Source organism: Ylistrum balloti, unplaced genomic scaffold (genome assembly GCF_031769215.1).
Source record: "Ylistrum balloti isolate Yb309-2 unplaced genomic scaffold, AGI_CSIRO_Ybal_v1 Utg371182, whole genome shotgun sequence".
Taxonomy (NCBI): Eukaryota; Metazoa; Mollusca; class Bivalvia; order Pectinida; family Pectinidae; genus Ylistrum; species Ylistrum balloti.
The window spans coordinates 188,216-214,698 of NW_026782644.1; the positions used below are offsets into that span (position 1 = coordinate 188,216).

The 26,483-nt window shown below is 34.6% G+C and overlaps 1 protein-coding gene across 1 annotated transcript; it reads left to right on the top strand.

The window, feature by feature from the left end:
* The first annotated feature begins 1,981 nt into the window (after positions 1-1,981).
* Positions 1,982-25,865, top strand: LOC132561232 (mitochondrial import inner membrane translocase subunit TIM50-like). Its single transcript, XM_060225961.1, has 10 exons — positions 1,982-2,390; positions 4,493-4,524; positions 5,538-5,559; positions 6,968-6,999; positions 7,883-8,002; positions 9,004-9,111; positions 10,625-10,723; positions 11,831-11,987; positions 21,759-21,862; positions 24,569-25,865. The coding sequence occupies exons 1-10, from the start codon at positions 1,982-1,984 to the stop codon at positions 24,638-24,640; spliced, it is 1,155 nt and encodes a 384-aa protein (XP_060081944.1). The 3' UTR covers positions 24,641-25,865.
* Positions 25,866-26,483: the final 618 nt, after the last annotated feature.

Consider the following 26,483-nt stretch of genomic DNA (forward strand, 5'->3'; position numbering starts at 1 on the left):
TGTCAAAAATATCCTTGGGAGAAGGGAATTAAATGCCAACAGTTTGAGTACACATTTCTGAAGAGCTGATTTTGATCAAGACATGATTTTAGACATAAGTTAGTTACAACATGAGGGATGAAAGGTTAAAAGTGAAACATTTTTGGTTCTGAAAAAGAAAAGAAATATAAAATTGATTTCACTTATAAATATTTGTGTGCAAAATTTTGTCACCATAGTAACAGAACATTAAGATTTTAATAGTCATAATCAATGTCAAAACATCAAAGGTCAAATAAAGTTTTCAACAAGTGATATACATGTATATATAATTTCCTGACAGTTGGAGGTGACAAGGTAATATCTACATGATATGCTGTCCATTCTGTTATCCTCAAATGGCACAATGTCCCATTGTACTTGTAGGTGATGGATCTGTTGTCCATTGCTTATCCATCAGTCTGTCAATTTTTAACTTCTTCGAGAAAACCTACAGCAACTTGGTACTGATATTTGGCCAGGAGATATTTGTGTGACCTGGGTTGGATAACAAATAATGTTCCTCATAAGAATGAAGACCTTTATTTTATTTTCTAGGTAAGTGGAGTCAAACAAAACTTGCGAGATATTTCTTTTCAAAGTTCCTGAAAACTCAGGATCCTAATAAGTTGGCCAGTAGGTATACAGGATAGAGTGCTACCAAATTTCCAGTTCTGAATGACAAATATGTAAAAGGTATTTTGAGAATGTTCTTAAATACCAGAAGACACAGAATACAGATATTTGGACTGTATTTGCTTGGAATGGGATGCTGCAATGTTTCCCTATATAAATGACCTTCTCCTGTTTTTAAGATTACAGATATAAAATATGATTAAACCATATCAGAAACTTCTTTACAGGTTTAAGAGTCCTGATTGTCTGCTAGCAGGTACGTACAATGCAATACTATGAATTATTTTTATACAAATTACCCTGAATTATTTCTGAGGTCACAGAAGTCAAATACGTTAAACCTTTTTTAGAACCTGTGTTCTTCTCATTTGATCAGTAGGTACTTGTGATGAGGTACTACAATCCTTTTTCATTTAAATGACCTTGACTGATTTTCAAGGTCATATGGATCAAAGTGTTAGGCTTTTTTAGAATAATCTTAAGTTTTAGAAGAATCTGAGCCTGGATAATTAGCAATCACTGGTATCTCGCATGGAGTGCTACATGTTTCTCACAAATAAATTCAAAGTCACAGGGGTAAGATTTGTGAAAAATCTTTTCTGGAAAACTAGGTTATCCATTTTCAATGGGGTATCTCTGGGAAATTAAAAAAAAAATGAAAAAAGAAATCAGGACTGAAGCCCCATTGTAGTACATATGATATGTCTTCAGTCCTCCATTCCTGTAAATACCAACTGCAATGACTAAATATGACTATAAAAACCAAATAATGAAAATTTAAAATCATTCAATGAGTAGGAATTGAAGAACTACATGAGGAAAACCTGTCAGATTCTGAATGGTGTCAATAAAATGACAGTTTGTTCCGGTTTAGATTAGACTTAATGTGATCACATCATGTACATTGAAGACCTTGTGATTTTCAATCCATATGGATCATCAGGGATGGTGTCGAAATAATTTTAGTGAAAATAAAACAACTATAAGAGTTGTGGATATTGATCAGAGCCCAACATATCATACATGCGTACCGTAGTATTTTATTTTGGCAAATGTTTTTTTTTCATATTTCATAAACCATGTTTCAGAAAAATGATAGATAAATTTCACCCAGATCATTGAATCTTTTCGTTGAATCTAATATCTAATTGGTACAATTAAAATACCACAAAAACAACAAAAGAATAGCTCTGCAGTCAATTATATTATGTTTTATTACTGAAATGAGAAAGATTTAATTTTTTTCCTTATTGTACGAGGCCTACATGACTATTTCCGGTCCGGACGCTTACATCTAAATTTATACACAAAGAAGATGGCAGCCTACATGTGTTCTGGCATGCGTTCTATTTCGAAATCAAAGTTTGTTGTTAGAAAGCTGATACGTGAATACGTCACAGTGTCGAAATTAGAACCATGTACAGGACTATCATTCTTCAATTCAACTGTTAAGCAATCTACTCCGTTATGCAAATACATGTCAACCGGCGTTGGATCGAGACACGTTAGTTATGTGACAGAAAAACACATTGCATCAGATATGAACTATAAGTCGGTGCGACACAAAACTGACTCTGTATTACACGAAATGTCTACTGGACAGGAAAGTTCAGATAAGAAAGAAGAGAAAACAGGGGAAAAGGAATGGTATCAGTCCTCAACATTCAAAGGAGTAGCTGCCGTTACAATGACCTCTCTGACAGTGGGCAGTTTAGCATATCTAATGCATGTGCAGGGTAAGGTCATGTTTTTCAAACACAACTAGGGTTTGCACAGAGACGTTTGTATCATAACTAATTAGAAATAATGTTTAATAAATGGAATCATGAGATTACTCTCTGTTGTATATATGCAAGTCACTGCGGTAAGCGTGTCCCAACTTCTGTACCTGTGATGACCCTATAATAATATCGCAAAGTGAGATAACTATATCATACAACAACCCGAAAATAAGGAAACCTGAAAAGTGTAATAATGGGGAAAATGTGATAATGCAGAATGAATCCTAAAATCACACATATAAAAAGCACATCAGAACTGAAACTTGTAAGCATGTGAAAAACACAATAACACAAAGTGAAACTATTGATTATGTATAAAAACTTACTGTATTTAAATTCAGCCTTTTTGTCAAGGATATCTTTTTCCTGCTCTGAATTAATGAAACAGATGGCTATAATCTTTGAATCATAGGTATCAAGATTGATTGTAATATACAACAGATATATGACAAAGATCTACATATATATGTTGGTAGGTATGGAAACTTTAGAAGAATATAGAAATCCAACTAGCTGTAATTTCATATCAAGATCGGTAACTTGTTATTGATATGACACAACCTCGTAACAATGATGACAAACGCTGTAGGCAGACTGGAAGAAGTTGTAATGTGACACATAATTTCTTTTTCAACATAACAATATTTTCAATAATAAAATTTCAGTATGTTATTTAAACAACTGATTTAAACAGCTATCAGAGCGCTAATCCATAGTTGAGATGATGGAAGGATGACAACAACAACATTTAAACAACTAAACTATTGCATTTTCACAATTTAACAATCATAAGTTAATTTAGTTTACACCTCCAAAAGTTTTTTTTTTTTACATCAAAAAGATTGTCATGGAATGTCAACATTTAGAAAAGTCCATCTGTCAAGTACAATGTTGTGGAATCACCATACCTTAGATATATATCGTAAAATGACACTTATACCAACAAGTAGAGGCCACATACCATTCTGTATGGATGCTTATGGTACAGACTGATCCATTACAGAGTGTGAAGAAAACCTTTTACATGCTTGTGTTAAAGGATTATGCAATGACAAGTATTTTCACATTTTTACAAAATTAATTATATGTTACTACATTTGTTTTTCTTGTGATTTTTTTTGTACTGAACACATTTATTTCAGATAATTACAAAATTTAGTTTGTCGTATTACATGTTTTTCTGCTTCATTATGACTTAAGTTTGTGTTAAAACATATTTTTTTTTCACTTTGCATACTTGAGTGGTTTTTATCATGACAAATTTTGTCATGTTATTTTATGTAAATATGTGTTTTTCTATGTAGCAACACCAATCTGCAATATTGTGTGGTTATTAATGAAATAGTATCTGTTATAGTGTAACCATTACTTTCCCAGCTGCCAAACATATTAAAAACCTTAAGTTCAAGTAAACTTTAGTTGTAAATGATACTTATAAAGATGAATGTTAAAAATTACATATTTTAATTTTTTAGACACACAGTAATAGTTCATGTGAAATCCATTAGGGATGTGATTTTAATGAACTGCTGGCAAGTTAAGACTTGTCTGCGCTGATAAGATATATAGCAAGCCTTTTACTGTGTAATTCATATTTTCATATTGAAGTTCAAAAAGGTACGATGAAAATATTAGTTTGGAGTTTTTGAAAAAAAATTAATTCCATTTACAAACAAACATGATTTTTCATCTTGAATGCAAGTTTTCATTTGTTTTAAAATATGTATAAGTTCAAAACAATTAATTTCAATTTAAACAGTTGCATATTGATAGAAAAGGATATTTGAATTTCAAAAGTAGCATTCAAATTCCATTTTGTTTATTTGGATTCAGTTTTATTATTTTGACTCAAAGCTCAGTTGAAATGGCATTATGTATATTTTGCAAATGTACCCAAACTGCAGGTTATACTTACTATTAACAGTAGATTACTAAGAGGAGGTGTGACAGTGGTAGATGTAAATTGATTGTTAAAGTTATGTACAGAATGATATTTGGCCTGTAATTACTTCTTGCTGACAATGAAAAGCAATTAAAGTTTGTAATTTTATTTACAGGTGAACCTGCTAGAACTGAAACAGGTGATATAGTAAGTATTGTTATGATTACTGTATAAGAAATGATGATATATATATATTGATATATGTACAATGTACCACCTGTTGCTCGGCAATATGGAATGTCTCTTTGTTGAATACTCTGTATTTCTTGGTTTTCAAAATTAGCCTGTTATATGGTATTGTATTTTACTTTTTGGAAAAAAAATGAAAGATATCGAAAGGTTGATCCAATATTAAAGAAATCTGTGTCCAATAAAGCACATGAAAAACATTAGTATTTTCTTTGACCACTGATAGAAATGATTTTATTGTTGAATTGAAATATGAATTTAAGTAGAATGCATTAAAAGACATATTAAGTACACAGTGATGTTTTGTGAAACCAGTGTAACTAACTTTCACCCAAACAGAAAAAAATTAACAAAAGCACTGTGAAGAAATCATTGATCTAACTGGCCAAAACTAAAAACATACTGACATTATCATTGAATGAAAATTGATGATATCAGATTTTCGTGTATTTCACTAGTACAAAAAGTAATGAAAGGCACAACTATAGAAACCTGTGTATTTGAAATTAGACTTCTGTAAATCTTTCTATTGCTTGATAAGTGATTTGCGTTCCACTTCACAGAAAGGAAATTTTAGTGAATATCAATGGAGAGAAATATTTATTTAGAAGATATGAATGGGAAATACATGTGGTGTGGAATGATTAAATTCATATAGGTATGCAGGGTTTTCCATAAGAGCCGGACGCCGGCCAACTTGACTGGCTACCTTGATCATTTGGCTGCCTACACCAATCCAGTTCCGTAATAATGTTCCGTAAACAACTACACTTACATGGCAGGCCAGCCTCCTACTTTCACTACACAGCCTACTGCTAACAAAATTATGGAAAACCCTGGGTATGCATAAATTCAACTATTTGATTGGTAAATCACAAAAAAAATGTGAGAAATTGTAAGTTCCAGATGCCTACGTCCAAACTCTAATGCATAAATTTACAATTAAGATTAATATGTCGTTTCTGTTGTAGGTTAATGATGAATTTACTGACAGTAAGTATTGCATTCTTTTTCAGTTAAATTAGGACAAGATATATTCCTTTGAAACATTTAAGTTTGAAGTGTATTTAAAGATATTGTGACAAAGTCATATATCTGATGATCCATGTGATAATCATGATCTATGTGATAATCATGATCCATGTGATAATCATGATCTATGTGATAATCCATGTGATAATCCTCATCCATGTGATAATCCTGATCTATGTGATAATTATGATCAAAGATAATCAAGATCCATGTGATAATCATAATCATAGATAATCATTATCATAATCACAGATAATCATGATCTTTGTGATAATCATGATCTATGTGATAATCATGATCCATGTGACAATCATGATCTTTGTGATAATCATGATCCATGTGATAATCATGATCCATCTGATAATCATGATCTTTGTGATAATCATGATCATAGTTAATCATGATCCATGTGACAATCATGATCTTTGTGATAATCATGATCATAGATAATCATGATCCATGTGATAATCCTTATCCATGTGATAATCATGATCTATGTGATAATCATGATCTATGTGATAATCATGATCCATGTGATAATCATGATCTTTGTGATAATCATGATCATAGATAATCATGATCCATGTGGTAATCATGATCCATGTGACAATCATGATCTTTGTGATAATCATGATCATAGTTAATCATGATCCATGTGACAATCATGATCTTTGTGATAATCATGATCATAGATAATCATGATCCATGTGATAATCCTTATCCATGTGATAATTCTTATCCATGTGATAATCATGATCCATGTGATAATCATGATCCATGTGTTAATCATGATCTATGTGATAATCATGATCCATGTGATAATCATGATCTATGTGATAATCATGTGTGATTGAAAATCTAGTCAACAATTTTTTTATATTTTCCATTATTGTACTAGTTTTAGAAGCTCTGTTTCAGATAAAAACGAAATTTGTTATAATACATTTCATGCCTTAGTTGAGGCTGTTCCGATGTACAAATCTTGTAATTTGGCTTTGTTGACCAAGTGGATATTGTGAAGTTAAGATATTTTAAGGGAGATAACTCTGAAAATGATTTGAATACCATTTATTCCTTGAAATTCACAACAAACAAATGTTTGGATTTATTTTCTGTGATAGACAAGTTTAGAAAGAAATAAAGCAGATAATTATTACATTATACTAACTACCAGGTACTTCTCTGTGCCTTGTGTGGATGTAAATCAAATTTGTTTTTGATAAACCCTTTTTTATCATGTCCTTTTTTAATCACTTTTTATCTTATACAAAGTACCAATTGCTTGTATTTTATTTCAGTATTACACCAATTATCTCATTTTCTTCCAATATGATGAAAAAAAAGTTACAAAAATTTGTTTCGGTTTCAGGGTGGAATGGAAACTTTTTAAGAGCTGTACAGGTGAGATATGCTTTTTTATACCTAGGTAGCTGTATGGAAAACTATTTTGGGCTCTCACACACATGAACATTATGATTATGAACTTCATCAACTTTGACTTTGAAAAAGTTTCTTTTAGAATTATCATTGAAATAATGTACAGCAGTATGTTGAAAGACTATAATTATGACTGATGTTGAAGTTTTCTTCACAAACTAATCCTCCTGGATTGCAACAAATTATAAAACTAAACAAAAGCTACAAATGTCAAATAGCAATTCCTACATTTTACCAGTGTTGAGGTAAACAAGATGTATTGTACTGCATCGAAATGATGGATGGATTCCTTAATAAGGGAAAAAGTCTGAAGCCAGGAAGATCCCATTTTTTTCTTCATGTATTATACACAAGGGAAAATACTTTGGGTCAAAAGAAGAAACCATTCTAAAGTAAATCTGCATAAATGAAGTAAACTGCAAGTCATGCTTGATTTTGTTTTTTTTGGGTCAACAATGTGGTTTTCATTTATTTATCTCTGATGAGATTAATAGGATCTTTCCCTAGCTAGAGGGTAGGACAGAGAAATCTTTACCCATGGAGGAGATTCTTGATCATCTAACCCGAGGCTTTGCCGAGAGTTAGACTGTCTGGAATCTCCTGCAGACTTTAATCATTTTGACATTTTATTATCTTTTGCTCATCATAGATAAGTTTACACCCCTCAACCATTAAATTTTGTTATGCTATCTGTGCACCACATGAAGGGGTGAAGCAATGCATTAGGTGTGACCATCATTTTGATAATAAGATTGTTTCATTGTACCAGTACTACAAAAATCCAAAGAAAAGTCATTGTCAATACTCCTTTATCTGTACACTAGTTATGAAATAATATTTTTTCCAGCGCTATATAAATCCATCGAGAGAACAACTTTTACCAGAACCACTGCAGCCGCCATATTATCAGCCCCCATACACACTCGTAATGGAAATCACAGGTGTGCTTATCCATCCAGAATGGACAGTAAGTAATTGTCTTCTAATGTAAGTATTTTATTTGTGATGTAAGTATATGTATGTCGTAGCATAACTCCACAGCAAGGAATCACAATTACAACTTCTCCCCATTACCAGCTTGATTTTTATGTTCCCCTCATTGTATGATGGGACATAGTGTTATCCATGTTCATCCCTCGCATCACATCCTGTCATTTGTGTCTCGTAATGTCATGTAATGTCAAGTTGTGTCCCATTCCGAGTAAAGATCACCTCAACAGATTTGGTTCATATTTACCCCATAGTATCATAGCATCATGTTCTGAACTTTTATCATAACTAGGTCATCAGTGATCAAAGTTCAAGGGTCAAAGGTCACACACAACAATTTCTACAAATTCAGGAAACAATTGTTCTTATATGCACGATAAGCAGGATAGGGGAAACCTCATATCTTACTGTATCTAGTTTATTTTAGATGTATCTGTCACATTCTTTGTACATTTTTCTAAATATTATATAATACTGATTAATATTGTCTCCTATAAAAGACACATTCTGATATGGACAACACTGCTTTAATAACACTTGAGAGCCAGCAGGAAAGTATTGTACATATCAAAAGCTTTACAAATACAAAAATTAAGAAAAATGAAACTCAAATTTTATACATGCCAATGATACTCCGTCTAGTATGTCTAAAGCATTGCAATGTCTTTAGAATACTAGAATTGTGTGTATAATTGTTACAGGCAAAATGTCATGTTTATCAGAAAAGGCTGTTGTTAAACATTTCATCTTCATCAAAATATGAAATTGATTAATTACATTTAGCATTTGCAAACATGCAAATGTACATCAAAGTTCAAATTTCTGAAGTATTAATGTTACACCCATACATCAAATCCTGAAATTAGAAACAAGTTTCCACCTTAAAGTTTCTACACTAGAATTATTTGAATAATGATATCTTGCTAGTTCATTTGATGTTACAGACAGAAACATATTAATATGTTTAATATATTTCAGTATGAGACTGGTTGGCGCTTTAAAAAGAGACCAGGTGTCGATTACTTTTTCTCCAAAGTTTGTCCACCCCTGTTTGAGGTTGTGATATTTACATCAGAAGGTGGAATGGTAAGGACTTCATTACTAATTATCTAATTATATTTTTTAAGCCTGATTGTCTGACCTTCTCTATTACTGGCGTATTTTCCTTACAAATAGCCCAGAGAGTCCACACATTTCTGCCTACTGGAATCAGGGGTTAGGACATTAGTATAAGGTAGTAATCTAGCACTTCTCTACATTTCTACTTAAATTGCAATAGATGCTTGTGAGCTTATTAACTGGCATGGGCTTATTGTTAGATAAATCCAATGTTTCGTTTGACATTGCCTAGGAGTAAGATTAGTTTCAAATTCTAAATCATACATAGAGCAGTTCAATACTAAGTGTGGCAGGATATATTAGATATAGAAATCAAGATGTCTGTCTCTCTATCATGAGGGTAAGAATTTAAAATGTCTGCCTCTGTATCATGAAGGTTAGAGATCAAGATGTCTGTCTCTCTATCATGAGGGTAAGAATTCAAAATGTCTGTCTCTCTTTCATGAGGGTTAGAAATGAAGATGTCTGTCTCTTTCATGAGGATTAGAAATCAAGATGTCTGTCTCTCTATCATGAGGGTAAGAATTCAAAATGTCTGTCTCTCTTTCATGATAATTAGAAATGAAGATGTCTGTCTCTCTATCATGAGGATTAGAAATTAAGATGTCTGTCTCTCTATCATGAGGGTAAGAAATTAAGATGTCTGTCTTTCTATCATGAGGATTAGAAATGAAGTTATCTGTCTCTCTTTCATGAGGATTAGAAATTAAGATGTCTGTCTCTCTATCATGAGGGTAAGAAATGAAGTTATCTGTCTCTCTTTCATGAGGATTAGAAATTAAGATGTCTGTCTCTCTATCATGAGGGTAAGAATTCAAAATGCCTGTCTCTCTTTCATGAGGGTAAGTAATTAAGATGTCTGTCTCTCTATCGTGAGGGTGACAGTAGCTCAGTTGTTAAAGCAGGCCTCTGTTACCTCAGGTGAAGATCCCACATGTGTGGGGCATTGCTCCCTATCCATGGATGTTTGTTTTTCTTGAGAAACAGTTATGTCTGTGCCATAATTTGGATGTCCTTTGATGAGGCACTCTATCCTAATCGCTCTGGATGGCATATAATGGGCCTCTCGAAGGTTGTTCAGTGAGGTAGCCACTAGCTACCTCAAAATGACCATGGCTGTTTTTGGGGCAATAAACTGAGCAAGCAAACAAAATTCATCATGAATGACTCTCTTTTTGCTTTCCTTTTGCTTTTGGTTGATAGATGAAATGGATAAAAAATTGCTGGAATTTGTTTTTTGAGAAGTGTTTCAGTATATGAAGGGAGGTAATTCTCTGATTATTCTAATGGCTCATGCGATGACAGGGAGCGTGGGATATTTAAATCTATTGTTTTATGGGCTACAAAGATGGGTGCAGGTTCTGTCTTTACCTACTTAAGTTATGGTAACAATTGGAATCTATCTATATATTTTACCCTGTTATTTACAATTAAGGTTTTGTTAAGATTCTACATCAGGCATATATTCTTGACATTGTAGAATGCTGATCCGCTCGTGAACAACTTAGATCCCCAAGGAGCAGTCATGTATCGTCTTTACAGAGACTCCACCAAATATGTTAATGGTCATCATGTCAAGGTGAGTTAAAGTGTCATTGTGCAGTGTTGACTTAAATGTAACTTCTGTAATTCACTATGGCTAAACAGTGAGGAACATTATGTCATGTTAATAAAGTATGAAGCAACCTTTTCATGTTTTGTTTATGTCAATGTTTCAAGAACACCACATTAGTTTTAAGTTGTTAAATAACTTACCTGTGATACAGTTCGCAAAATGATGCAACTTTAGACTAACGTGGATATTTCTAAACATATAGTAAAAACTAGGGTATTGATAAAATTAGCTTCATTTAACTACAGAGTAATAGAATCAGCTGTTAACAGATATGGCAAGACTGCATAACAAGGAGGGGGTGGGGGGGAAGAGTGGGGGGGACATATCACAGTACCATGGCAAACGCAAACTGAAATTGTTGCAGGAAGACTGGAGATTTAAGAGTTGTTTCCCCTGGATCATTGTTTACATGTACATGTGACAAGAAAATGATTAGTTAGGATATATATATATATATATATATGCATGGCATTTTTTTTCATCTATTGAATCTATTAAAAAAAATAAAAAAAACAATGAATTAAGCACATTTTATAATACTGTAAAATTATAGGTATTTGTGAGGCTGAAATTTTGTGGTTTTACAAAATCATGCATTTTCGTTTGCGCGTTACTTCATGGATGTGTCTTACTCACTAAGTCCACTTGTACTTAAGTTGATGTCAGTTTTGATCTGGTTATTCTTTCAGCGACATGAATTTGTTGATTGGAAGTTACCACAAAATTTTATGATTTTAGAGCACCAAGACATTTTACAATATGAAATTAACAAGATGATTAAGTAAAAATTTTATCTGTTGATAAGCTGTCAATTAATTATTTATATTGAAACCACCTGCTACCTATATGTTCTAACTGTGCTTACATACAGGATACGGAAAATACTTAAAGGCAAAAGAAAAATGGTGAGAGACTTCTTTCTAGTCAATAACCATGGAAACGCTGATAGCTATGCAATATCATGTGATAAATAAAACATTTTGAAAATAATTTGTAAACAAAAAAAAATGTATAATGAAATGACTGATTGAAATTGATTTTGGAGTAATCTAGTCATTCTCTCTTCTTTAGGACCTGTCCTACCTGAACCGTGACCTTTCCAAAGTCATCATAGTTGACTGCAATGAGAAGTCATTCCAATTTCATTTGAGGAACGGTCTCAAGCTGAAGAAGTGGACGGGTGATAACGATGATAAAACACTTATAGACCTTGCTAACTTTTTACAAGGTAAGACATCTTTTTCGCAAATCTAACTTAGATATCTATTTTACGGAGGAATGGAATTCCATGACAAATGACATCCATGATATCCAATAATATTCAAACATGATGTTCTAAAAGACAGGTTTTTCTGTTTTATATCTCCAATTTGGCAATTACACTGTTTGTTGTACACCGTTTGTCAACTATTTCTACAAAAGACTACTAGTCAGTACACGTTTGTCAATTATTTCTACAAAAGACTACTAGTCATGAACAACCAAGGGGATTTTGAACAAATTTAGTCAGAAGCATCCTTAGAGGGATGGGAACACATTTTGTATAAATGGTGTGTCCCTGCTGTACAGGGCCTGATGCGGAACCCAAAAGGAGAAATTTTGCACTTTCTTTAAAATCCTGCTCCTCCTGTAGGAATGATTGGATTTTGTCCAAACTGGTCTGAAGCATCTTTGGGTGATGAGAAATCAATTTTTTTTATAAATAGTGGATCTCAGCCAACTAGGGCAGGAAAGGAGGGGCTCAATAGGAGAAATGTGTTTGAAAACAGTTTAGATTCCCATCTCATAATCATGTATAGGGTTACAGGGCGTTAAAAGATAAACACAATCATGATAGATGTACATGAATTGGCTTTGGGGTCTGACCCTACTCCCAGGGACGTAGTTTCTTTGTTATATCTTTAGAACAGTTGAAATCCCCACCCCATAACCATATATATATATATTTGGCATCAAGAAATAAACACATTTGTCATGTAAGAATTGACCCTTGGGTGTGGCACACCTCTAGGGACATTACTGCTGTGACATATATTTTTTATATAGTTGAGATACCAGCCTGATAACCTTATCATAAACTCATACTAGGAATCAAAAGAAGAAGACAGTCATGATATAAGAATTTATAGGTTGGTCTTACCCCAGAGAGGTTTATTGACTGAACTTTAATTTTGAAATAGATTGTGTATTTGAAATATCCAACCTATAGGCATATATATCATTGCTGGGCTTTAAGTAAGCAATACAGGCCATACGGACCTCTTGTATTTCCAGATTCCAGACTGGTAATAATATCAGATTTTTAGGAATGAATTGATGATTGTCATTTTGAAAACTGTTTATTGACATGAGCTGTTCTATCAATGTGACTTTTTTTTCAGTTTAATAAAAAAAAAAAAAAATTAAAATCAATATTCATGAAATGGAAATAAATTAAATGAATGTTATTTGTACTTTTAGCATGACAAGATAATTGATTCATTTTTTCAAACATTTCATTTCCCATTAATTTGAATCTCTTGCAAGTTTCTTTTTCATTTTTTCAACAAAGAGAATAAAATTATTGATCTTAAGCCAGTTTTGCATATTCTGTAAGTGTTCATGTCCCTATACAAGAACTCCTTAGGCCCTGTTAGTGGAGAGTGATATGTGGAGACCCTGCTAGTGGAGAGTTATATGTGTAGGTCCTGTTAGTGGAGAGTTATATGTGTAGGTCCTGTTAGTGACTGGTGATATATGTAGGCCCTGTTAGTGACTGGTGATGTGTGTAGGTCCTGTTAATGACTGGTGATATATGTAGGCCCTGTTAGTGACTGGTGATATGTGTAGGTCCTGTTAGTGACTGGTGATATGTGTTGGTCCTGTTAGTGACTGGTCATATGTGTAGGCCCTGTTAGTGACTGGTGATATGTGTTGGTCCTGTTAGTGACTGGTGATATGTGTAGGTCCTGTTAGTGACTAGTGATATGTGTTGGTCCTGTTAGTGACTGGTGATATGTGTAGGTCCTGTTAGTGACTGGTGATATGTGTAGGTCCTGTTAGTGACTGGTGATATGTGTTGGTCCTGTTAGTGGCTGGTGATATGTGTAGGTCCTGTTAGTGACTGGTGATATGTATTGGTCCTGTTAGTGACTGGTGATATGTGTAGGTCCTGTTAGTGACTGGTGATATGTGTAGGTCCTGTTAGTGGCTGGTGATATGTGGAGGTCCTGTTAGTGACTGGTGATATGTGTAGGTCCTGATGGTGACTGGTGATATGTGTATCCTGTTAGTGATTGGTGATATGTGTAGGTCCTGTTAGTGACTGGTGATATGTGTAGGACCTGTTAGTGACTGGTGATATGTGTAGGTCCTGTTGGTGACTGATGATATGTGTAGGTCCTGTTAGTTGTTAGTGATGTGTGTAGGTCCTGTTAGTGACTGGTGATATGTGTAGGACCTGTTAGTGACTGGTAATATGTGTAGTTCCTGTTAGTGACTGGTGATATGTGTAGGTCCTGTTAGTGACTGGTGACATGTGTAGGACCTGTTAGTGACTGGTGATATGTGTAGGTCCTGTTAGTGACTGGTGATATGTGTAGGTCCTGTTAGTGACTGGTGATATGTGTAGGTCCTGTTAGTGACTGGTGATATGTGTTGGTCCTGTGACTGGTGATATGTGTAGGTCTTGTTAGTGACTGGTGATATGTGTAGGTCCTGTTAGTGACTGGTGATATGTGTAGGTCCTGTTAGTGACTGGTGATATGTGTAGGTCCTGTTAGTGACTGGTGATATGTGTAGGTCCTGTTAGTGACTGGTGATATGTGTAGTTCCTTAAAGTAGGATGGAAATCTGTTTAGTTCCTCTTGAGGATTGTGATCTGTGTAGATCCTAGTCATAGGCTGAACATCTGGGCTTGTTAGTAGGATTGAGATCTGTAGAGATTGCTTCTTGACCAAAGGGGCTTGTTTGAGATTGTTTTTAGGTGGGTTGTCGATAAGTCCCTCCTGAGTGTTACTTGTTGGTCTCTAGGTCAGACCTGAATGTTTACCTGTTCATCTCATGTCACACCTGAATGTTAACCTGTTCATCCCCAGGTCACACATTGGACATAATCCTTTATATCATGTAAAAAGTGTGTTCAGAAGACATGCTGACATGTTTACACTGACTGTAGTGTGTTTTAAAGACAGCTGACAGGTTTACACTGACTGTAGTGTGTTTTAAAGACAGCTGACATGTTTACACTGACTGTAGTGTGTTTTAAAGACAGCTGACATGTTTACACTGACTGTAGTGTGTTTAAAAGACAGCTGGCATGTTTACACTGACTGTAGTGTGTTTTAAAGACAGCTGACAGGTTTACACTGACTGTAGTGTGTTTTAAAGACAGCTGACATGTTTACACTGACTGTAGTGTGTTTTAAAGACAGCTGACATGTTTACACTGACTGTAGTGTGTTTTAAAGACAGCTGACATGTTTACACTGACTGTAGTGTGTTTAAAAGACAGCTGGCATGTTTACACTGATTGTAGTGTGTTTTAAAGATAGCTGACAGGTTTACACTGACTGTAGTGTGTTTTAAAGACAGCTGACATGTTTACACTGACTGTAGTGTGTTCAGAAGACATGCTGACATGTTTACACTGACTGTAGTGTGTTTTAAAGACAGCTGACATGTTTACACTGACTGTAGTGTGTTTTAAAGACAGCTGACATGTTTACACTGACTAGGTGTATTATAAGACATTCTGGTGTGTTTACACAGACTCTAGGTGTGTTGGGAGGTATTGGGTATATATAGAGGACACACACCTCCGTGTATTCATTGAGAGTGATGATGTTACCCTGATGACAATTAGCTATATAGCTTGGAGTAAGTTGTTACAGTATGTTATGATACTGTACTCTGTATTATTGTGGGACTCTGAATTGATAGCTGACATTAACACAATTAGTACCTATCTAGGATCATCAAATAATAACCGTCTACTTTTCTACAACATTAGTCTTAGGGAAAAACACTGATGTAGTTAGAACCTGTGACATGAACCAATCAGAGGTACTCATTAGGTTTTCACTATAAACCTACCGACACACAGATAATGCATTCACTTTAGTAAAAGCATATTCAAGGTTTGCTTGACAAAGGCTGAAAATGTATCAATGTAGCCACAAAGATTGTGTTTGTAGGGGGGGGGAGGTGTTCTGGTCTTTCAGTTTTGACAATGAAAGTTAATTATTGCTATTTTTTGAGAAGTTCACGATGGATCTTTAAAGATATTATCTGTAGATTCCCCTTCATCTTTTTCAATTTTTGGAATGATCAGAAAATGCAACATCTCAGTACAGTCTGTTATCTTGAATTGGATAAAGGAAAGTTTGTCACCACAATTTCTTTAGAAGAACTTTCTCAACTTTCATATATGGAGTCTCCATGGTCTCCTGTTGAACAATATCTTGTGTTAAGGATGCATGACCTGCTATAATGATATTCTATTTATAACTTACTGTAATGGGGAAGGACTACATAGATATTTCTTCAAGTTCAATAACTGTGACTCAAAAGTATTGAAAACTTCTGACAACCTTTAATGTGTTTGGGCACTCAGCTGCACTCATTGTATGTAATTTTCCTTGGATTTGGTTTTATGGATGGGGGTTGGGGGATATACTGGAATCAGGTTGCTGTCTGCTCATCCAGACATCCGGACGTAGATGCAATGATGTACTGGCTTCTCCTCCTAAACTACTGAATTGATTTCAATGGTGCTTGCTGGCTGTAATCCTTATACATTGTAGATGTGTTATATCAGGATGAGTTATGGCTGCTTTTCGGAAAGTTATACCCTTTTTTTGGCGATGGATGGGTATGAGTTGGCCCCGCGATGACAGTTCTAGTTCAGAAAATTTACTCCCAATTTATAACATACAATGTATATATTGTTGTTTTAAGTATCTTTTGTATTCATATTAGCAGATACAGTATATACCTGTCAGTTATCACCTCTCTAATTCAAGGATATTTATAAATCCTGGTTATTTGTGTTTTGTTTAGTAGTAGTTACAATTCAGTTGTAAGGTGAAGGTTGCTCCGGAATTTGTCTAGCTAGTCAGAGTCTAGTAAATGTAATTGTCTACATAGTCAGAGTCTAGTAAATGTAAGTGTCTAGCTAGTCAGAGTCTAGTAAATGTAAGTGTCTAGCTAGTCAGAGTCTAGTAAATGTAAGTGTCTAGCTAGTAAGAGTCTAGTGAATGTAATTGTCTAGCTAGTCAGAGTCTAGTAAATGAAAGTGTCTAGCTAGTAAGAGTCTAGTGAATGTAAGTGTCTATCTTATCAGTGTTTTTTTGTAAATGAAGGTGTCTTGCTAGTCAGAGTCTAGTAAATGTAATTGTCTAGCTAGTCAGAGTCTAGTAAATGTAATTGTCTAGCTAGTCAGAGTCTAGTAAATGTAAGTGTCTAGCTAGTCATAGTCTAGTAAATGTAATTGTCTAGCTAGTCATAGTCTTGTCATAGTCTTGTAAATGTATGTGTCTAGCTAGTCAGAGTCTAGTAAATGTAAGTGTCTAGCTAGTCAGAGTCTAGTAAATGTAATTGTCTAGCTAGTCATAGTCTTGTAAATGTATGTGTCTAGTTAGTCAGAGTCTAGTAAATGTAATTGTCTAGCTAGTCAGAGTCTAGTAATTGTAAGTGTCTACCTAGTCAGAGTCTAGGGAATGTAAGTGTCTATCTTATCAGTGTTTTTTTGTAAATGAAGGTGTCTTGCTAGTCATAGTCTTGTAAATGAAAGTGTCTAGCTAGTAAGAGACTAGTAAATATAATTGTCTAGCTAGTCAGAGTCTAGTAAATGTATGTGTCTAGTTAGTAAGAGACTAGTAATTGTAAGTGTCTAGCTAGTCAGAGTCTAGTGAATGTAAGTGTCTAGCTAGTCAGAGTCTAGTAAATGTAATTGTCTAGCTAGTCAGAGTCTAGTAAATGTAAGTGTCTAGCTAGTCAGAGTCTAGTAAATGTAAGTGTCTAGCTAGTCATAGTCTTGTAAATGTATGTGTCTAGTTAGTCAGAGTCTAGTAAATGTATGTGTCTAGTTAGTAAGAGACTAGTAATTGTAAGTGTCTAGCTAGTCAGAGTCTAGTGAATGTAATTTTCTAGCTAGTCAGAGTCTAGTGAATGTAATTGTCCAGCTAGTCAGAGTCTAGTAAATGTAAGTGTCTACCTATTCAGAGTCTAGGGAATGTAAGTGTCTATCTTATCAGTGTTTTTTTGTAAATGAAGGTGTCTTGCTAGTCAGAGTCTGGTAATTGTAAGTGTCAAGCTAGTCAGAGTCTAGTGAATGTAAGTGTCTAGCTAGTCAGACTCTTGGGAATGTAAGTGTCTAGCTAGTCAGAGTCTATTAAATGTAAGTGTCTACCTAGTCAGAGTCTAGGGAATATAAGTGTCTATCTTGTCAGAGCCTTGTAAATGTAAGTGTCTAGCTAGTCAGAGTCTAGTAAATATAGGTGTCTATCTTGTCAGAGTCTAGTAAATATAGGTGTCTATTTTGTCAGAGTCTTATAAATGTAAGTGCCTGCTTTGGGTTGTCTGGGAAATTACATTTTCAAGATACCTACTCAACAGCTTGAGATTGCTCAATTTTCATGGGTAACCCCCAATCTCTTGACCAAGCCACCCACTTAGGATTGCCCAACCCTTGTCTTTAGTGATTGAGTTTGAGATAGCTCAAGGTTGGGGAGTGCCCCATGCATGAGTATCGACTTCGATGAGAAGATAATTATGTTTGTTTTCTATTTCCTTTATCATTAATAAGCATGTGTGTAAATACATTAATTTTATATTGTTGTTGCGATGTATGATAGTAGTAACATAGCTGCCCCTAAGAATGCCAAAAATTGATTAGTTATCAAAGCCTCAACGAGCTACCTGGTTTGAAATGATTAATGCTTAGCACACCTGGTTGGAAGAGATAAACACATTTATGATGTGAGAATTGGCAAGGGGGTGTGGCCCCACACCTCAGCGTATTTCTTTGAAATGGTTGAGATTCCCACCCCATTACCATATATAGCGAGGTTAGGGATCAAGAGATAAACACATTTATGATGTAAGAACTGGCCTTTGCATGTAACTCCACCTCTCTGGACTTGATTTCTGGGTTATATCTCTGAAACAGTTGAGATCCCAATCCCATAACCATATATAGATTTGCTTGGCATCAAAAGATGAACAATTTGACCGGCTACTTTGATCATTTGGCCACCTACACCTATCCAGTTCCGTAATAATGTTCCGTACACGACTACACGTACATGGCAGGCCACCCCAACCTTGGAGCGTTGCAGCTCGGGTTGGCTGGCTTTGCCAGCCTCCTACATTCACTACACAGCCTACTACTAACAAAATTATGGAAAACCCTGCTTTATACAAAAATAACAATATTTTAGATAAGTTGTTATTTTAGGGTACCGAGGTCAAGGTAAGTTAATATCTTAATGTACCAAGGTCAAGGTCACCATTACTTGTGACGAAAAATCATCAACTGATGCATTGACATCACACCTGTATTTCATTTCTGTAGGAAATTTGAGCAAAGGCCATGAGAATGTCATCCAGTGGGGATGCAATAGTTCAGTCGTAGAGTGTTGGCCTTCACAGATGAAGGTCAAAATTGTGTGGTTTGATGTTTAGTACCTGTGGTGACATGTTTCTCAGAAAGTTGAGAAATGGACTGGTGTGTACTGTTATAGCTGTGTCCTTAGGGAAGACATTTTATAATAATTGCACTTGATGACACATGATGGGCATGCCTTATGTTTACTGCAAAGATTCCCTCCGAATGACCCTGACTCTCGATAAGGCAAAATGTACACCACGCAAACAAACAAATCAAGGTCACAGACATCAAATGTGTTGAAATCCTCTAAGGTGGTATTTTGCTTTTGCGGAAATTGTTGTTTACAAAAATTACATCCTCTTTCAAGGTTGCAAGTCAAATGCACGAACGGTTCTAAAGGTGTTTTGGAAAAGCACTAGGTCTAGAGTCATGTTTTTAGAGTGATGAGTGTGTTAGTGTTTTGAGTGTCCAAGTCCTGGTTGTTGAGCTCACTGTGGGTTCAGCCTCCAGATCCTCGTTGTTAGGCAGGTGTGAACACAACAAATAAAATCTCAATGGCCAACAATAAACACAGCCTCGCTTTGGTCGCCAGGGACCAGATTAATCACCTCGAGTGCATGCATTATGCAGGTGATAGATGCGCAGCGGTGCACAATACAATTAATTGCAACCTGATGCACTGTTACATAATGTTCTAGCAGATATGCAATCAACTGATTGCTGGTTGAAAAGAGGCCACCGGGTGAAGATAAAAGCAAATTACACTATGGGCCGGAAGATAGGGGTGTGTCCAGGTATCCAAGGCAACAAGGCAAGGTTCTGTGATGTTTGTATCATATCTTGGGGTGATTTACGCAATATCCCTCGCCCTATAGGAAATGTTGGAATCAATATTGGTTATCACTGTCGGCTACCAAAGGTGTTAGGATGAGGTAGATAATGTTAATAATTCAAATATGACCAATCATATGTGGTGTGATGTCAACGTTGTGGGGGATGCTGGGAGTTGTCAACTCATCAATTTTACATACGGAAAAAGTAATGCATACAGTGACCTCCCTGTTAGCTATCGTAATCACTTACTGACATACCAGTGATAGCTGTACAGAAGATAGGCTCTTACAACAATTAGTGGGTAGATATGGGACAAGCGATTTTCTTGTCACCATGGTTACAATTTAACGAACACTATTAAACATAATCACAATCTGTCCAGTTTTCTACTTAAAACCGAACACAAGGTGCAGAAGAAACAAAACTGGTATCCAAGAAAGGTGTTACAGTTTCATATATTACCGCATTAATCAATTTGTCCTTTATTTCATCTTCCATCCAGTCACTTTCTATATATCTCCAAAACTGCTTCACCTTGAATCACCAATTTTAGTTTTAGGAAATTCTCTTTGACTTGTATTTTTAACATGAACTCCAAATGAATGAGTTCTTGGATCATCAATCAGGTGACGTGTAATATTTGTTAACAGAGTAGACAATGAGAAATTAGGTCACAGTGACATTTCTTCTCCTTCAACACTTAGAATGATTTTAAGTTGTCATAGATTAAGATCTGTTTAGATACATATACAAAACCCTATGTAGGTACATCTCCGGGTAACAGCATCTTCAGCAAACAAAATTGTAGTTTACATCCAACTTTCACCAATGATTTCCAAAAAATTGTGTCACAAGAATTTGATAGCAGCACAACTAGAAACACAACTAGGGTAAACAAGTCTCTCAGAAAGTTGTTGTCATTGTTGTTGTGGTTTCCATTACGGACAATGGTTTGATAACTTGTCTGTTGTTTACAGTGGATGGCTGGATAATTGATGTTGTCTGTTGTTTACAATGTATGGCTGGATAATTGATGTTGTCTGTTGTTTACAGTGTATGGCTGGATAATTGATGTTGTCTGTTGTTTACAGTGGATGGCTGGATAATTGATGTTGTCTGTTGTTTACAGTGTATGGCTGGATAATTGATGTTGTTTGTTGTTTACAGTGGATGGCTGGATAATTGATGTTGTTTACAGTGTATGGCTGGAGTATTGATGTTGTCTGTTGTTTACAGTGTATGGCTGGAGTATTGATGTTGTCTGTTGTTTACAGTGTATGGCTGGAGTATTGATGTTGTCTGTTGTTTACAATGGATGGCTGGATAATTGATGTTGTCTGTTGTTTACAATGGATGGCTGGATAATTGATGTTGTCTGTTGTTTACAATGGATGGCTGGATAATTGATGTCTGTTGTTTACAATGGATGGCTGGATAATTGATGTTGTCTGTTGTTTACAATGGATGGCTGGATAATTGATGTTGTCTGTTGTTTACAATGGATGGCTGGATAATTGATGTTGTCTGTTGTTTACAGTGGATGGCTGGATAATTGATGTTGTCTGTTGTTTACAGTTGTTGGATCCAGTGGTGTGGAGGATGTAAGGACTGTGATGGAGTACTATGCCAAGTTTGATGATCCTATGGAAGCTTTCAAGGAGAACCAAAGAAAACTAGAGGTAGGTACATTTCTACTTTCTGACAACTGACGACATACACATCATTATACAAAACTTACACCTGTTATTTATTAGAAGACAATTTTATATACCAATGCACTTTTAAGAACTGTAGTGATAAGTTTCACGTGTTTTTAATGACCTTAATACTACATGTGTATGTAGATTTTTGAAGGGGAGATCCCCTTGCTGTCAAAATATCAATAGAATTCTTTTAGGGTTTTTATCACCAACAGGAAAGATTTCTCTTTTTTTTTTGGTCTTTCTGTGATTTGGGGCTGATTAACTGCTCACTATTTGAAAACAAATAAAATCAATAGAAACATTTCAGGATACCTAGAACACACTTGCTCCGCAGCGATTTCTTCTGTACAGGAAACAATATGATTTCAACAGAAAAAGGTTTTGTTTGCTCACTTGATTTCAAAATTAACTGTAGAGGACTTTTTATGTGGCTGATGACGGACCAAAATCCAATTGTAAATTGTCATTTTACATGTATTTGCACACAATTTTCAAAATTCTCAACTTACTTTTAAACTCAAAAAAAGAGATAAAGGCCCCATCCTAGGAGGACAAATGAACTCAACCACAGTTCTCTAAACCAGAATCCCGTCCCTAAGAATGTGACACAAGATTTGTAGTGTGAAAATAAGACATTTGTGACACTGTCTCTGCTTTACAAAACAGTTGAATTGTTATGAAGAGGTTTGGCAATGTATTGGTGGAGACATAGACAGAGCATAAGAGGCTAAACAAGACATTTGTTGTGAAATGTTTGTAGTTGAATTATGTTCTGAAAAAGAAATAAATTGGCACAGCCTACAGTGGAAGGACACAGTGTGTCATATTAACTTAATGAAGAAACTTTAAACTGCATCACCAGCAGAAGGGAAATCTCAATATTGTCATCACTTGTACCATGACAGAGGTGGTTGTTGTGAGAAGTGGTAAACATTATTTAGCTATATACCCTTATATGATGATATCATAGGTGGTGCTTTTGTTATGATGGCAAGTTTATTTGCAGATAAACAACAACAACAACAAAAACAGTCCTGTCAGAAATGTGCCAAAAACATGTCATGGTGTCTTTTGTTATATCACTTCTTGAAAGAAAAAGATAAGAATTGATAATTCCTATTATCCAGAAATATTTAATGTGAAGAAATGATACTTCAGAGAAACAGACTAAAAGTAGCTATTTAACAACATTGCTAGGCTTGTGTTTACTAGTAGTTTGTTATTGATCTGGTGTAATATTTGTCTAACCTTGACGTGCAACAATATTCTATTTCATGACCTTGGAGGTTTTTATCTGCAGAAGAGTGTTAGTTGGGGAAAAAAACTTACATGAAATGGTTGGTAATTATAAGAGTTATCCCCCTTGCTATAGTAGAAAAAATGTGGATGAATCATTACCGTACGAAATTATGATTTTGAAAATTTTTTTTTTTTATTTTTTTTTAATTGATTTTGATATTAAATAACCTTATGATTCATTAACTTAGTATCAACATGGTTAACTTGAACCATTAAAATATTTTGAAAGTGATTCTCACAAAGTGCACTACACCCAATTTTAATTGATCGTTATATTGTTGATCCATCAAGATTACATCCTATTCAATATTCATTGGTTAAAGAGTGAAGCTCACTGACGGTTAGATAAACAAACTTGTTGTTTCCATTAATGATAAATGATGTGTTTTAATCAGCATACTTCCTTGACTACGGTTTGTGATGTCATCTCCCAGTTGGCAAAATAAACAGATACATTTACAACTCGAGTTCTGTTGACTTGTCATTTACAGATATAATGAGGATAAACTGACCCCTGGTCACCCTAGGTGACCGTCAATGTTATCTCCGACCTTACACGATAGAATGCTGGAACTATTAACAATGCAAAAATCTAGGCTTTCAGGTTGTAAATCTAGACAAAAAATTAACAGAAAAAAATGTATAACAATCTGCAAATATTTTAAAATCTGAACTATATATTTTATACTGTTGTCTTAAACAAGAATGGTTATGCATGAAAATTAAAAAGGCAATGTAAGATTATGATGCTGTTTTTTTTCTTATAAACCTTTGTAATATAAGCATACTTTGTTTTCGTGAAATAGAATTTAAGCACATTTTAAATGTATCACCTTTTGCTAAATTAGCACTTCCATAGCATTATAAATATTGTAGCACTTCCATAACATTATAAATATTGTAGCAGTAATCTTATGTTAGCACTTTTTTCACTGAAATTGTTGCACTAAAAATTGATTGCACTAATAAAGCTTCTGCTACTGCATTAGTGCAGTCATAGTTTACTGCAGTATTTTCAGATTGAAAAGCACTGGAATAAACTTATTACTGTCATATATGTATTTACAGTATTATAATTGCCATCATTAACTGGTAATCCTCCATTTTACAATAAGGTCATGGTGTCACACGGTGTGATTGGAGTGTTAGATCATGTCATTATCTAAAGTTTTGTTGCATCATTCAGAATTCCTTATCGGAACATGAAAAAAAAAAAAAATAATGATAAAACATTTTTCATGTTGATGACAACAAGTTGAGTGCTATAGTCTAAGGTGATCAGTGCAACATGATATTGGCTATAAATATTCATTATGCATTTTTGAAAAATCTCATAAATGCTTTGGTTTAGTCATAAATGAAAACATAATCTGTCTATTTCAGGAAGAAAAACAGCGAAGGTTAGCTGTTGCTACGAGTCAGGACTCGAAAAAAAACTGGTTTTGGCGGAAGTGATGACAACCATCATCAATGCCGAGAAAAGCTACCAATGGACAAATCTGTTACAAGCTCAATTGGTGCAAAGTGCCTATGAGCTGATGCAATAGTCTTGCATCTCTTCTGCATGTTAACAAACATCTTCTACTACAAAACCATAACACCTAGTGTCATGACATGGTTTACTCTGGAGGTGTTGGATGTATTTTTAGTAATACTTGATAATGTTTCAAGTTCACAGGGGTCAGATGTAAGAAACTTGATACGGGAGTCATTTATTTTAAGTGGTCCCTGTTATAGAAGGATAACAGATTTGTGTAGTCTATATTTACCTTGACCTATGTTCAAGGTCACATTATATGTAGCTATGACCTGTGATAATTAGGTCTGGGATCATGATACAAAAGATACTTTAGTAAATTACATTTTTTTAATTTGAGAATCTTGAGGTGGGAGGGGGCGAGCAGGTCCAGTTATTGTTTTTGTCCAGTTGAATTTTCAAAGTCACAAGTGCCCCACGCTACAAAAACAGTTTATGAAGGAAAAAGGAAAATATGATAACTGTTCTGCTTTCAGAATGACAATTTTATATATTCCATCTTGATCTCATTCCTTGGGAATCTTAAGCGTCAATCAAGATGCCGATATCCAACATCCAAGGTTTGACAGATTCAACAAACAATGGTCTGAGTTTTTTTACCAGCTCTGCTTGTAGTTGTCAAAGTTATATTTGTTGCTAGATGACAATAATATTTTTTTCTTTCATTTTATTGTATTCTGAAAGAAATAATGTTTTTTTTTACTGAAAATGACCTTGGCCTGTCTGTGGTTGTTGACGTCTGTTAGGTGGCCCTTGTGAAGTAATATTGCTTTTCTTTGGTGTAAACACCATGGACTTTGTAGCATTCTGTCCGAGTCTGTGGAACTCTGTGGACTGTTTAAGTCATTGTTATTCTAACTATGACTGGCACGAGGAAAACATTAAAGTGCATCCATTCAAATGTTTTCTTTTGGTTGTAAAAAAAAAAAATGAGTGCTTTATCGATTGTGATGTCATTCTTAGGCAGAGGTATGTAAAGTCAAACATCTGAAGACAGATCTAGCATGTAATATCAAACAGTGATAAATGTTCTTGTTGCTGTTTAGAAATAATTCAACATTCATACATGATACTGCAGGTTATGTAAATTTTGCAATGTTTATTTACATTAATGTACTTATTTTGGAAAGATGATTGTCTAGATTAGGGGAAGGGGATGGGGGAGGGGGTTGTAAGTGCAAAGTTAAAAGGAAAAAATATTGTAAATCCAATTAAAATCTTCGTTAGTCCTTGTTAGATTAAATATTGTGAAGCAAGTTATCGTAAAAATGAAATGATTCACTATATAATATAGTATACTTGTTGAAATATTTTGATCCAAATTAAAAAAAAAAAATCAATCAATTTTGTCACAGATTGATATGAGATGTGGCTGTCACATAGTCGATATACATACATATTGCTGAAGAAATGAGTTTGGAAGTTTTCTCCTAGAGAGAAATGGTCATTATCCCTAATTAAGACTATATGATGTTGAAAACACTGTCAGGGGTGTTTCCTTGTCATTATAGCCAGTGGAAAATTACAAACACTAATACTGAATCTGGTATGGTGAAATCTGTAAATAAAAATGTCTTGCTATTTGATATAACGTTTGTTTATATGTATATGTGATGTGATATAGAATACAAGTTGTGTAAATGTTTACGTGGTTGGCTCATTTCTCATCATCAGGAAGCTTTCTTGACACTCGAGTGTTAGAATACAGCCATGAAGCCGTGATTATATCGGGACGTGTTATTTCATCTAAACCTTTTATTT

What these genes read in the sequence shown, in the direction of transcription:
- LOC132561232 (XM_060225961.1), top strand. Translation starts at nt 1,982, where the DNA reads ATGTGTTCTGGCATGCGTTCTATTTCGAAATCAAAGTTTGTTGTTAGA. An exon ending in TAATGATGAATTTACTGACA is followed by an intron (nt 5,560 to 6,967) that starts GTAAGTATTGCA and finishes TTTCGGTTTCAG; the next exon opens with GGTGGAATGGAAACTTTTTA. An exon ending in TTATCCATCCAGAATGGACA is followed by an intron (nt 8,003 to 9,003) that starts GTAAGTAATTGT and finishes AATATATTTCAG; the next exon opens with TATGAGACTGGTTGGCGCTT.